The sequence below is a fragment of the Heterodontus francisci genome, chromosome 35, assembly GCF_036365525.1.
Source record: "Heterodontus francisci isolate sHetFra1 chromosome 35, sHetFra1.hap1, whole genome shotgun sequence".
In the NCBI taxonomy this organism is placed as follows: Eukaryota; Metazoa; Chordata; class Chondrichthyes; order Heterodontiformes; family Heterodontidae; genus Heterodontus; species Heterodontus francisci.
In genome coordinates, this window is record NC_090405.1 from 27,704,285 (window position 1) to 27,719,036 (window position 14,752).

General features: G+C 42.2%; 1 protein-coding gene across 1 annotated transcript; it reads left to right on the forward strand.

The window, feature by feature from the left end:
* The first annotated feature begins 4,093 nt into the window (after positions 1 to 4,093).
* Positions 4,094 to 13,108, forward strand: LOC137350412 (probable G-protein coupled receptor 139). Its single transcript, XM_068015075.1, has 2 exons — positions 4,094 to 4,196; positions 12,201 to 13,108. Exons 1-2 carry the CDS (start codon positions 4,094 to 4,096, stop codon positions 13,106 to 13,108), a joined length of 1,011 nt encoding a protein of 336 aa, XP_067871176.1.
* The last annotated feature ends 1,644 nt before the right edge of the window (positions 13,109 to 14,752 follow it).

The following is a 14,752-nucleotide window of genomic DNA, read 5'->3' on the forward strand; positions in this document are numbered from 1 at the left end:
GACAGAGGACGACCGTCAATGTCATCCACAGCCAAAGAGTAATGTGATCAGCAGCCTTCCTCCAGTCAGGCTGCTAGCGCAGAACCGGCACCGTGAAGGAGCATCCATCTGCAAGCATATCCAAAATACACCATGACACAAACGGGTGTGCACGGGTACACATCAATGTAGAAATGTCAAAATCAAAATCTTCTTCATTTACATATGTGTGTTGCTTTTACTGTGTAAATGAAGTGTGCCAGCATGTACCGATCATGTCTCCTCCCATTACATCATTGTCCTTTCAGAAATGCCAATGTATGGAATAACATCATTGCCAGGTCAGTATTACTCTTGTGCGTCTCCACGGATGCAGTAACATGGACAATGGCTCAGTATGTTGCTGCCAGTAATGGTGGACACAAAAATGTTACAGATGTGAACTGCTGTACAAGAGGTGAGCGAGGGTGCTGTGTGGCATGCAGAGCCCATGGTGGTTCCTTTGGCATGGTGAATCTTTCATCAATGAAGTGATGCCATACATCACTAGTTTGCTGCTCGCCCTGCATGGAGCACCTAGATGCTCTCTGTCCTCCCATGTGCCTTACCTACAGTAAGCCCTCATCATCCAAGGATGTATCCTGCTCATGCCTGTCCTCATCCTGCAAGGCCTCCGCCCCCCCCCCCCCAATATTGACTACGTAGTTATGCAGAGCCCAGCAGACAGCAATGATGTGAGCTACTCTTTCCTGCTCGTAATGCAGGGTACCACCCTATCTATCCAGGCAGCGGAAGCGCATTTTCAACATGCTGATCACCTGCTCAATGGTAGCTCTTGTAGCTCCCATGGCTAGCGTTGGATCGTTCCTCTGCAGCAGTGGCTGGAGGGTCTCACTGGTGTCAAAAGCCATGCCTGCAAGGGGTTGCCTTTGTCTCCAAGAAGCCACCCCTCCATCTGAGCCAGTTCAGTGAACAGCAGCAGCAGCTGGAACTGGCACAGGATGAAGGCATCATGGTTGCTGCCTGGAAAGTGGGCACAGATTTTCATGAAGCATTTCTGGTGATCACATCCGAGCTGCACATTGATTGAGTGGAAGCCTTTATGGTTGATGTATTCAGCTGGTCACCTGACCCCTTGCACCTGTGAGAATCCTGTAACGGAGGCCCCCTCCCCCAACTGTTTTCCAGCTACATTGATGACTGTATCGGTGCCGTTTCCTGCTCCCGCCCCGAACTGGAAATCTTTATCAACTTTGCTTCGATTTCCACCCTTCTCTCATCTTTACATGGGCCATCTCTGACACTTCCCTTCCCTTCCTCGACTTCTCTGTCTCCATCTCTGGGGATAGGTTGTCTACTAATATCCATTATAAGCCCACCGACTCCCACAGCTACCTTGACTACACTTCCTCACACCCTACCTCCTGGAAGGACTCCATTCTATTCTCCCAGTTTCTCCGTCTCCAACGCATCTGCTCTGATGATGCTACCTTCCATGACGGTGCTTCTGATATGACCTCCTTTTTCCTCAACCGAGGATTCCTCCCCACTGTTGTTGACAGGGTCCTCAATCGTATCCGACCCATTTCTCGCACCTCTACCCTCACCCCTTCCCCTCCCTCCCAGAACTATGACAGTGTTCCCCTTATCCTCACTTTCCACCCTATCAGCCTCCATATCCAAAGGATCATCCTCTGCCATTTCCGCCACCTCCAGCGTGATGCCACAACAAATGCATCTTCCCCTCCCATCTCCTGTCAGCATTCCGAAGGGATCATTCCCTCCACGACACACTGGTCCACTCCTCCATTACCCCACCACCTCGTTCCCTTCCCATGGCACCTTCCCCTGCAATCGCAGAAGGTGTAATACCTGCCCATTTACCTCCTCTCTCCTCACTATCCCAGGCCCCAAACACTCCTTGCAGGTGAAGCAGTGAGTTACTTGTACTTCTTTCAATGTAGTATACTGTATTTGCTGCTCACAATGTGGTCTCCTCAACATTGGGGAGACCAAACGCAGACTGGGTGACTGCATTGCGGAACACCTCCGCTCAGTCTGCAAGCAGGACCCTGAGCTTCCAGTTGCCTGCCATTTCAACACTCCCCCCTGCTCTCATGCTCACATCTCTATCCTGGGCTTGCTGCAGTGTTCCCGTGAACATCAACGCAAGTTCGAGGAACAGCATCGCATTTACTGATTACCCACACTACAGCCTGCCGGATTGAACATTGAGTTCAATAATTTCAGAGCATGACGGGCCACCCATTTTACTTTTATTTTCAGTTATTTTTTCTTTTTTACATTTTTTACAATTTTTTTTGTATGTTTATTTCATTTCATCTTAGTTTGTTCAGTTTGCTTACCCACTTTTTTTTTCATGTTTGTACTTCCTGCTGTTCAATCTTCAGTCCATTAACACCCTATCTGTACTAATGCTTTGTCTTTCAACACACCATTAACATATTGTTTGCCGTTGCTCCATGACCTTTTGGTCAGCTATGTGGCCTTGTCCAATCCACACCTTCTCCTTTGTTATCTCTTGCCCCACCCCCGCCCCACTTGCTTATAACCTTTGACATTTCTAATATTTGTCAGTTCCGAAGTAAGGTCACTGACCCGAAACGTTAACATTGCTTCTCTTTCCACAGATGCTGCCAGACCTGCTGAGTATTTCCAGCATTTCTTGTTTTTATTTCAGATTTCCAGCATCCGCAGTATTTTGCTTTTATTTTAGTGGTTGAGACCAGTACTACCGAAGCATTGAAGAGGAAGCTGGATGAACATAGCGAGTGTGGAATAGAGACTTACACAGGCAGAGATGGATGAAGAATGATGGGAGGGGCTTTGAGTGGATCATAAATGCTGAGATGAACTGATTGGGCCGAATGGTCTCTTTCTGCGCTGTATAGTCTACGTAATTCTATGAAATATCAGGAAAACACATTGTTCCAAACAGTCACTGAATCAAGCTCTCTCCCCTCTGATGTATGCCCGACATATGCGTCCATCAGACAATCTCCTGCCGAGGTCTGGTGGGGGGAAATCATCAAGTTATGATAATGTTATCAATTCGTCAATAGTGATACCCTCCACATTTCTCGGGCATCCCTGAAGCCACGAGCCTATGCCTAGTGTGGCCACTCCATGGATCCTTTCTTTCTAGATCTACAAAATGTAGCCACTGGCGAGAGCCTGGGACAGAGGTGGTTGCTCACTAGTGGGCAGGGCTCACCATTCACTGCTCTGCTGGGAAGCTGTGGACAACAAAACGGCTTTTCTGCTTTCTGTCACCCGTGGCGTGTTGGTGCTAAGTGCCTGTACTTTTACCAGATGTATTTTATTTTGGGTTAGTTCCAGAGTACTTTGCAGGAGTTCAGCGTTGTGGGCCAATTCCCCATTCGCTGAGATGAAGCTTATTTTCTCCGGGACGAGTGAATAATCGATTAGCGATAAGCTGCGGAAATGTGTGTCAGAAGAAATGAACTGTGCTCGCTTCACGACGTCCACCTGGAGGACGTCGGGTAGTGCAGACAGCACGACCTCTCATTCCTTTTTAACAGGATCGAAGAGTTGACTCTCACTCTCTTTGTTACTTCCTTTCTCTCCCTGTATCATTCGCAATTTCAGTACCGCTCTCACTGAGTGGCTCTGCCTCCCCCCGTTGCACTTTCTCTCCCCCTCTGTAATTCTCTCTGCCTCCTTGCTTCCTCTCTATCTGCCTCTCTGCATGTCAGTCCCTCTCTCACTATATGTCCCTTTCCAGCCCTTTCTATCGCTCTTTCTCTCACTCTCTATGTCCTCTCCAGATGTCTATAACCACACCCAGTGGAGTCTCGCCCATATTATTTTCCTGATGCCTTGAGAAATACATGCTGTGATTTCATGAGTTTAGTTTCAGATCTGGTTAGATAGATGTGAAGGTACAAAACATGTAACTTACCAAACATGTTTGTTCAGTAACTAATAATTGTGCGTCTCCATGGACTCCAATAGAGTCACGGGAGGGTTTCGCTCTTCTATTAATTAAGGAATGCTTTAAATGTGTGAATCGACAGTGAGAGCATCGCATCTGGCATGAACAGGGATCAGAGCCTCTACAGGGAGGGAAAGAATGGACAAGACATTGGAACACCAGGTAGAGCTTCAGATAGAACATTTCCTCTATGAGGCACAGAAGATTTACTATCCCATCCTTGCTGCTGCTGGTGTTCCTGGTACGTCTCTGTTTAACGAATTATTAATTACATAACCCATGTTTCACTTTATTACTGTTCTTGCCATTTCCAGTCGCATCTCTTTTCTGCCATTGGTGCTCCAGGTAGGTCTGTCTATCCGGCTGTTAATTATATAAATCTTGTTTCTTTGTATTACTCCTCTCATCATTTTAGATCCAGATATTACTTTAATTCAGTGAACTTCTTTTGCTCTGGGTGTAATGTTACCTTAATTTTCCTTGATTTAGTTATTACACAGTAGCCTATTGTTCTGAGTTCAGTGACCAGCATATCCTCACTTGCACCATTTCTCCAGCTGATAGATTCTTCCAATGTTAAAAGAGTCTGCGAGCCCCAGTACAGATTAAAAATCTGAAATTCGATTCAGCTCGAATCAGATAATCATACCACTTTTAGAAACCCATCTGGCCATATAGATTTCAGATAAAGTTTGGATTATTTCCCTCTAATGACTCAGAATCCAGCCGTACACTCTACTTTCCACAAACTCCTCCTTCACGGCAAATTATTTTTCCTAGATGGTTTGAAATCATAACAAGACAGAATTAACTTCCAAAAATAAGGAGATTTTATCATTGATTTGTCAGTGTTTTAATTTCCACTCATTGTGTTAAAATAATGAATTTCGTCCTGCCTGTCAAAGGTGAAATCTCTCAGTCATTCCAACAGTTAAGTTTCTATCATGTCCTCCTCTCCTTTACTGTAACTGTTTCTATCTGATCGGAAGTGCCGTACTGTGAATATTGGAATCACTTTGGTAGATTATTGTCTTATTGTCTTTGGAAACCGATCCAATTATCACTGAATAACATTAGCCCTCTTAGTGCCATGCGGATAATTTCTCAGAACTCCCCCATCAGCAATATTAATGGGCTATATTAAATTATTGAACATTATTATAGAAAGTATTTGCATTGAAATAATTACATTGAAACATCGGCTTTTGCATGGACAACAAATGGGCTTATGGATCTGGTTATCATAAGTAATTAGTTTCCTGGTTCCATTTTCAATAAACAATGGCGTCGTTAGTTGAGTGAGAAAGCACAATGATATCAATGATTTCTGATCCTGATTTATCATTAAACAGTTTTCCCACTCCTTTCCTGGGCTTGTAGCCTTTTGGCAGGATTTCAGATCCATACAGGGACTCCGGTGCTCACAGGGGACATCACAGCCAAGTTTGATCCCGTCGACGCTCCATGAGCTGCTTCATTCTGCAACTCAGCTCCCGCTTTCTGAGGTGTCTATTCATCTGGGGCAGTGGCGAGAAATGTGTGGCGCTGCATTGGCCGCCTGTTATAAACCCATTTCTGAACTGACAGAATGAAGTCATGTTACATCAGCACTGTTACACCCGACAAAACCCATCTGCATGGTACATCCACACACACGGGAGCAACCTGATGTCCCCTCATTACAAAGGATCTCCCAGCAGTTCAGATTTAGTCTGATTCTCCCTCTGTAGCACAGGGTCCTTGGGTAATGGTCAGGAGCATGAACCTGCGGTGGCTCCCCCACATGAAAACAGGATTACTATGCCACAATCAGGGACAAGAACCTGGGCTGATACCCTGATTATGAACCAGGGCCACTGTTTAACAAGCAGGAACAGGAAACTTCGCTGATTTCCCCACACTAACCCAGAGTTACTGTGTAATGACCGGGGGCAGAAACCTGGGCTGATTCCCTCAGACTAATCTACAGTCACTGAGCTCTGTTATATTTCCCACAACTGAACATACAAACATATGAATTAGGAGCAGGAGTAGGCCACTCGAACCCTCGAGCCTGCTTCGCCATTCAATAAGATCATGGCTCATCTGATTGTAACCTCAACTCCACTATCCCACTGTTAGAGAAAATCCAGATTGTGCCCAATTGTTGAACAAATTCTCCGGACTCAGACGTTGAGAACAAACACTTTATTGCATGATATCATGGGGCAGCACACCTTACCTAAATGCGGTCCAGCGCTACTCCCAAAGAGCTACAGATCGCCGTGGACTTATATAGTATAAAAAAGGCAGAGCTAACAGTTTCACAATTAGATACGCACCCACAAGACTGCCTACGTAACGGTGCACCATGCAGGGTCAGAGGTCAGTGAAACATCAGTTTCAACAATAACAAGCTAGTTCCTTAATTGAATGCCTACTCCAGACACCATATCTGGCCGTAATGTCTGATTGTGGTTAGCTGCTCTGTCTACAATTTATGACCGTTGGTTCTGGTTAGATTAGCTACAAGCTGTGTCCGGTTTTGCTATTTCTGCAAAGTTAAGTAATAATTAGCAAAGCTCAGAAATTTCTCCAACAATCCCTCCTTTTATCATACCATGATAACACAATATCATCGTATGTGGAGGGGAGAGGTATTTAAAGTAGTCATTGAAGCATAATATCTTTCCGACCATCACGCTGTACCAGCCGCAAGGCCAAGCTAGCAATACATGATTGATTAATCTCAGCTTAAATGTCCCCATAAACTCTGTTCTTAAAATTCTAAAATTCTGTTCTCACAGTCCCCTCTTGACTCTTCTACAACCCTTTTAAGAATCCTTCCCTTGATCCCACCTATTTGCCTTTAATGGTCTCTATTTGTGTAGAAACAGCCTTCAACACCCGGAGGGGTCGCACTCAATACGTCGCCTGCTTATATCACAAGGGGGCAGCGGGAACTATGTAAAGGCATAAGTTTTGCAGGGGCTTCAAATACTTGTTTCCAACATAAAAGGGTGGTACACTTGTACATTTACCATCTCAATTAAGCATCACTGTTAAATAATCGATTGTACAAACATAATACAATTTTATAAAGTACATTGATCATTCATTTGCTCACTTTAAGTATATATGAAAAGGTGATACAATTACCCCTTTTATGGCATAACTAATTGTCCCTCCTTTTACAGAGCAAGTTCAAACACTAATTGCTTTTTGGGTAGCTGTCCAACCTGTGTTCATACATCCTCTTGCATTGCCTAATTAATTTCTTAAATTGCCAAATTAAGTATGTCACATCTAACACCATGATACCCAAAACCACTATCAGGACACGGGAGATAATTCTAAACCAGGGGTGTATCTGCACGTCTGACCCCCAGTTCCATAAGTCCTCCTGCCAGGTAGAATCATTTATCTTGTCAATCTCATCTTGTAGCATCTTCGACTGTTGTTCCAGATTGTAGTACACTACAGCAATGACTTCTAGCTGCTGTCTCTCTTTACCCAAGCGTGTGGGCAATGGCTGAATAGTATATTCATAGTCCCGGAGGTAATTTGTCAAATCCTCCTTAATACTTTCTATCACAGTTATCGTTTCTGTCTTTTGTTTATGTATCTCTACCAACTCCATTTTCCCTACTCGGGTTGGTATTTGTGGGTTGAACCAAAATGTACTGTTGCTCACCGGACAAGTCCGTTTATGTCCATACTGGTACTCCTTCGCTGTGGTGGTTAAGCGATATCTCCCCTTTCCCATATAGGCCACATGGGTTAGTCCTGACAATGCTTTCCTAGTTTCCATGGTGCAATTTACAGTGGTATTAAATCCAAATTTTGATTCTGCCAATTTATCTATAGGATGAGGACATATGATCACCTGGTTTTCCAGACTACACTCAGACAATGGACAATGTTGTTCCAATTACCTCTTTTCCAATTTCCATAACATAGGGTAACATATCATTGTATTTTATGTAATCTTTTTATCATTTTCTCATTACCAAATTCCTGTCTCAACAATTGTTACAGTAATACCTTGTACAACTCTCGGGTCTTCTCAGGGCACCAGTCAGGCAGCTGGATATCTGAGAAAATCAATATTACCGGTACCAACTCAAGCTTTACATTATCATATACAATTTTATTAGTTTTTATTATCGCAAGTCCATTTTCTAGTCCTGTAGTCAAGACCGGGCAAGGGAGACCAGTCACTTGTGGCTGTTGGGTCGTAACCTTACTCGTCGGTAATTCGGATGTGGGGTTAACCATGGGGGTTGGTGCTTCTTGTCTGTTTAATCTCATAACCAGAAATAGGAACAGTCCTTTTTTTTTTAGAGCTTTAATACCTTGTGCTAGGGAGTGCGAGGATTGTCTGCACTCACTTTTGCTCTGTCTCATGCTTTTCCTGTGTTATTATTATTCCCAAATAAGAAACCTTTTCCTTCATTATCGGTGCCATTTTCAGTTTAACTTTCACTCTAACCTTCTGAAGGAAGGTGGAATATCGATGGATTATTATAAAATCCCTGGGAGAGACACGTCCAGATGTACTGTTGTCCCTTGAGCGTAAATGCAAATTTATTTTGACACTCTTGTGCCAACTGTATGGACCAGAACCCATTGCTAATGTCCAACACAGTAAACCACTGATTTGTTATTTTCTAAAACTTTGATTGTCCTCTTAAATATCAGATAAATTTCCCTTTTAGTGCTTTAAAATAACCGCTCATATCAATTAAATTTTGTTTATTGATTCCAATTTCTTATGCCCAGACTTGGTTGTACTTTTTGTACGTTAAGGACAGAAGTGTTTGCAACTATCTTTCCTTCTCAAGCATTTTGTCTTATTGATAAAGATGCTGTGATATTTGATGTCTGCAATTAAGTTTTAAATTCTCAAAGCTGCTGGATCTCTTGTTGTGGCATCAGTTCTCATGTGGCCTTGGAACCTGCCGTCACCTGCTTAAAAAGAATCCATTGTGGCTCTGCCCCTGAGCCCAATGGGTTAATTTGTCCAATTCTATCTGTCTATTAGAAATGTAAAATTTGGCAATGTCCAATATGTATGAATTTGACTCTCAGCAATGCAAAAAGCTACGGCAGGTTAAGTTCTTTGTTTGTCTCCAAGGGGGCGGAGCAAAACATTCTCAGCTACGTCACTTTACGAAACCTTTCTTTTCTGATCGAAAAGAACTATCTATTTTAAACCTTTTCAATCCTTTTGGTATCCTTAGGGTTTAAAAACAACAAAATCATGTGTAACATTTTTCAACTTCAAAGGAAAGCATCTCCATCAGGAAAGACAGCAAATTAGATTAAACTCCAATCATTTCCAAACTTTTTGTATCTCTTGTAAGAGATTCCTAATCCAAGGAATGTTATGACAAAGATGATTCCAATTCCAATTCATTGCAATAATATTTAAAAATCAAAACTGCCGATGTTATATGAGTGAGTCCTCTGTCCGGAACTTAAGACTCCTCCAAAACTCGACATTGTGGTTGCAAATGACATTTCCAGTTCTTCAACTTAAACAGGTCAATTAAGCTTAACAGTATTAATTCAATTCAGACTTATTAACTTATAATACTTATTAACTACACACAACAGAACAGAATAGCACGTGCTTATTTTAAAAGATAGGTAAATTACATCATTTTCTTGCTCTTTCTTCAGGCGCCTTTTCAAATGACTGTAATAAAACCAAAAACTAAAGAAAAAGTTATTTAACATTCTTACAACAAAAGACTTAACACTAGGTCCTTACACAAACTTTTAATCTTTTTAAACAGACAGAATCTTTCCTATACCTCCTTTTAGTTCCTTTCTTTCCCTTAAAACAATATAACAGTCAGTAAAACATGTCTTCAAATTTAGACTGTAAAATAAAACAATAGCAGAGTTTCCAATTAAAACAATGTTCCAAACCCCAAATTAGATTTCTGCCAGACATCTTCAGACCTTCAAGGCTGAAGCTTGTCCCTCAGAAAATTGTTCATTGCCTTTTCACAGTTGCAAAACCAACTAAAAATAAAACTTTAACTTAAAATATAATTCAATTTTATATCCCATTCCTGGGTGCACAATCTTAAATCGAAATGAACACACTGAACAATCACTTTTCACACTCATTCAATTCCAAACAACTTAATAGACTCATGCTTTTAACATTAAGGCCAGACAACAAAGAGTTAACGACAGTCAGTTCTACAGAATACAAGCTGTTCTTCCCAGATATTCATTTCATTCGCGGAAGCTTCCGACATTCTCACAGTCGAATCAAAGACACAGTTACTTGTTTTACTCTAAAACATACCTATCTTTAAAACATATATTTACCGTGGCGCTTCTGCGTCTCCTTCGAGGGGGCAAACGGACGTGGGTCGCCTTTCTCCAGAGGACATGGCTTACTTGTCTCCGGGGGCAACCCTTCCTTCTTGGAAGCCGTTGAGTCCACTCTTACTTCTACTTTCTCAAAACCTTCTAAATTTACGAGTTCTTTTCTATGAATCAAGTAGCATTAAAACAAAGGAAAACAAACAAGACACAACAAAACGAATAGACACAAGGATACGAACAGGTGCAGTTAATGTTAAATTCTCAAGGTCAGCTAACCGGCACACCCCTGTCTCTCAGGCCAACGCTCTTTCATTCTCCCTCCATCCCACAGCCTCTCTCTCGAGGGCCAGATTCCGGCTCGTGTACTCAGGAGCAACGATCACGTGCCCGTCGGGTCAATTTGGTAGTTTAGTTTCATCCCCAGTCGTTCACCGTCCCAGACGGTTGTCCTAACTCCTTTTGTCCCACAGCCTCTTTACTCCACCCGGTGGAGGAACAGCTCATGCAAACTCAAATTAGGATAACCAAATTCCCGGAATTTGGTACTACTACTACACTAAATTCGCCACATTTTACTGGATTTTCTACATATCTCCTTTTCAACTTCCCTTCGCGGAATTTTAGATATTTTCTGATCAGGTTTCAGCCAATTCTTCCTTGACCCCTTTAGTCCCCCTCTCCCAGTTATCTGGCCTTCACGTGGGGCCCAGTCGCCCTCTTAATTCTGGCTCAGGCTGGGTGATTGAGACACGAGGGTCGCAGAAAAGTTGACTTACCCCTGCTCCTGTCGATTAGTTTTTTTCACTAGGTTCTTTTGGATCCCGTGAACTCAGGGACCCTACCGACTACACCAAACTGTTAGAGAAAATCCAGATTGTGCCCAATTGTTGAACAAATTCTCCGGACTCAGACGTTGAGAACAAACACTTTATTGCATGATATCATGGGGCAGCACACCTTACCTAAATGCGGTCCAGCGCTACTCCCAAAGAGCTACAGATCGCCGTGGACTTATATAGTATAAAAAAGGCAGAGCTAACAGTTTCACAATTAGATATGCACCCAAAAGACTGCCTACGTAACGGTGCACCTTGCAGGGTCCGAGGTAGGCGAAACATCAGTTTCAACAATAACAAGCTAGTTCCTTAATTGAATGCCTACTCCAGACACCATATCTGGCCGTAATGTCTGATTGTGGTTAGCTGCTCTGTCTACAATTTATGACCATTGGTTGTGGTTAGATTAGCCAAAAGCTGTGTCCTGTTTTTCTATTTCTACAAAGTTAAGTAATAATTAGCAAAGCTCAGAAAATTCTCCAACACCCACCTACCCTCGATAACCTTGCACCCCCCGCTTATCAAGAATCTACCTACCTCTGCCTTAAAAATATTTAAAGACTCTGCTTCCACTGCCTTTTGAGGAAGAGAGTTGCAAAGACTCACAATCTTCTGAGAGAAAAAAATTCTCCACATCTCTGTCTTAAATGGGCAATCCCTTATTTTTAAACAGTGACCCCTAGTTCTAGATTCTGCCACAAGGGGAAACATCCTTTCCACATCCACCCTGTCAAGACTTCTCAGGATCTTATATGTTTCAATCAAATTGCCTCTTATTCTTGTGGTCTTTATTATTTGCTGTAGTACTCACCTCCTTATACTGGAACATATAAGAAATTGTCTGCTCAGCAGAGACCTTTATCTGATCTCTTATAAAATGTATCTGATCATGAGTTATTGCATTCCAAAAATTGATTTCCATTTAATGCTTGATTTGCTTAAATGGTAATCCCTGTACAATCATTTCACTATATCAAAGCATATGGTAACACGTTTGCAAATCACTGTAATTATTCCATCAAACTGGTAACTTTGCCCTCAGCCTGATGTATAATTTTTCTGTTTCTTTCCCTTTCTCATAGTTATCTTGATCACAATAGTGATCCTGTCTCAGGGAAAGTGCAGACTCTCCAAATGTACCACCCGCTACCTCGTGGCTATGGCAGCAGCTGACCTACTGGTCATTATCATCGACCTAATATTGAGGCAAATCCCAATTGTTTATCAGGAACAGTTCTTTTTCGTGTATTCCATTCCTGTGTGTAACATTCATGCCGTCCTACTTTATGCAGCCACAGACTGTTCTGTTTGGTTCACCGTCACTTTCACCTTTGATCGATTTGTGGCCATTTGTTGCCAGAAGTTGAAAACTAAATATTGCACTGCAAAAACGGCAGCTGTGGTTCTGGGAACAGTAACTGTGCTGAGTTGTTTAAAGGACATCACTTGGTATTTTATATTAATATTTATATACTGGCTTACGAACAACCCCTGGTTTTGTGCTGTAACAATCGATGTGCTAGAGTCACCAGTCTGGGGAACTATCGAGTTCCTTCATTTCATTCTAACCCCAGGGGTCCCATTTATTCTAATTCTGATCTTCAATGCTTTGACAGTCAGACACATTTTAGTGACCAGCAGAGGTCGCAGGAGAGTCCGAAGTAACAGCAGTGGGAAGAGTCCCAGAGACCCAGAGATGGACAGCCGGAGAAAATCCATCATTTTGCTATTTGCTATCTCAGCAAATTTCATATTTTTATGGTCAGTCTTCATGGTGAATTCTATATGGACCCGAATGAACTGGTTGGGGTATATGTCTGTACTTCTACCTCACTTTGTACAAGAAATTGGATTCATGCTTGAGCTCTTGAGCTGCTGCACAAACACTTGTATTTATGCCGTGACCCAGACTAAGTTCAGAGAACAGTTGAACAATGTAGTGAAATATCCCTTTACTCGAATGGTAAAAAACATTAAATGGTGGGAATAACTGAAGGATTTCCAGCATCAGAACTCAATCCAGTCTCATTTTCTTTATGGCGCACTCTCCCCTGTGGTGCCAGTGAGATATGTTAATATTAAAACACACATTGAGACAGCTTGTACACCATTCCCCGCCACCAGGGATACACTGCAAACTGTAAAATATTCCGACTGACCTCAGGGATATTAACACTCTGGCAGAGAACACAGTTTATTATTGGTAAAAAGTCATAGCTTCAGGCTCTTTATCTGAAAGCACGTAGCTTTTGTAACAATATCAACAAGCTGACGGCTCAAATCGAACTAAACGAATATGATTTGATAGCTATCACAGAGACGTGGTTGCAGGTGACCAGGACTGGAATCTCAATGTTCAAGGATATTTGACGTTCTGAAAGAATAGGCAGAAAGGAAAAGAGGTGGGGTAGCTTTGTTATTAAAGGAAGGGATCAGTGCAGTTGTGAGTAATAATATCGGTGTAATAGATCGTGATGTAGAATCAGTTTGGGTTTTAATAAGGAACAGTAAGGGAAAGAAATCACGGGTGGGAGTGGTCTATAGGCCCCCAAGGAGTTGCCTCTCTGTAGGACAAAGTATTAATCAGGAAATAATGGAGGCGTGTAAGAAGGGCATTACAATTATCATGGGTGATTTTAATCTGCATATAGACTGGACAAATCAAATTGGCAAGGGTAACATGGAAGACGAATTTGTAGAGTGCATCAGGGATTGTTTCTTAAAACTATGTGTTGCAGAATTTACCCAGGAACAGGCTATTTTAGATTTGGTATTGTGAAATGAGGTAGGATTAATAAGAGATCTCGTAGTTAAGGATGCTCTACGGGGAAGCGATCATAACATGGTAGAATTTCAAATTCAGTTTGTTGGTGAGCAACTCGGGTCTCAAACCAGTGTCTTCAACTTAAACAAGCGCAATTACAGAGGTATAAGGAAAGAGTTGTCTGAAGCAGGCTGGGAAAATAGACTAAAAGGAAAGTCAGTAGATGAGCAGTGGCAGACTTTTAAGCAGATATTTCATAATACTCAGCAAACATTTATTCTGGTCAGAAGGAAAGACTCGATGAGAACGATGAACCATGCATGGATAACAAAGGAAGTTAAGGAAAGTATCAAATCAAAGGCAAAGGCATACAAAGTGGCAAAAGCTCGTGGTAGGCCAAAGGATTGGGAATTTTTTAGGAACTGGCAGCGGATGATTAAAAAACTAATAAAGAGGGAGAAAATTGATTGTGAGAGTAAATTGGCAAAAAATATGAAAGCAAACAGCAAGAACTTCTACGGATATATAAAAAGGAAGAGAGTAGCTAAAGTAAGTGTGGGACCCTCAGAGGATGAGACTGGGGAATTAATAACATGGAACAGGGAAACGGCAGATAATTTAGACCAATATTTTGCATCGGTCTTCACGGTGGAGGATGCTATAAACATCCCAACAATAATAGATGAGCAAGATGTAATTGGGAGGGAGGAACTTGTAACAATCTCTATCACGAGGGAAAAGGTGCTTGACAAACTGATGGGACTAAAGGCAGACAAGTCACCAGAATCTGATGGCCTGCATCCAAGGGTTTTAAAAGAAATGGCTGCAGAGATAGTGGAGGCATTGGTTGTAATATAGCAAAACTCATTG

What these genes read in the sequence shown, in the direction of transcription:
- LOC137350412 (XM_068015075.1), top strand. Translation starts at nt 4,094, where the DNA reads ATGGACAAGACATTGGAACACCAGGTAGAGCTTCAGATAGAACATTTC. An exon ending in TGCTGCTGCTGGTGTTCCTG is followed by an intron (nt 4,197 to 12,200) that starts GTACGTCTCTGT and finishes CCTTTCTCATAG; the next exon opens with TTATCTTGATCACAATAGTG.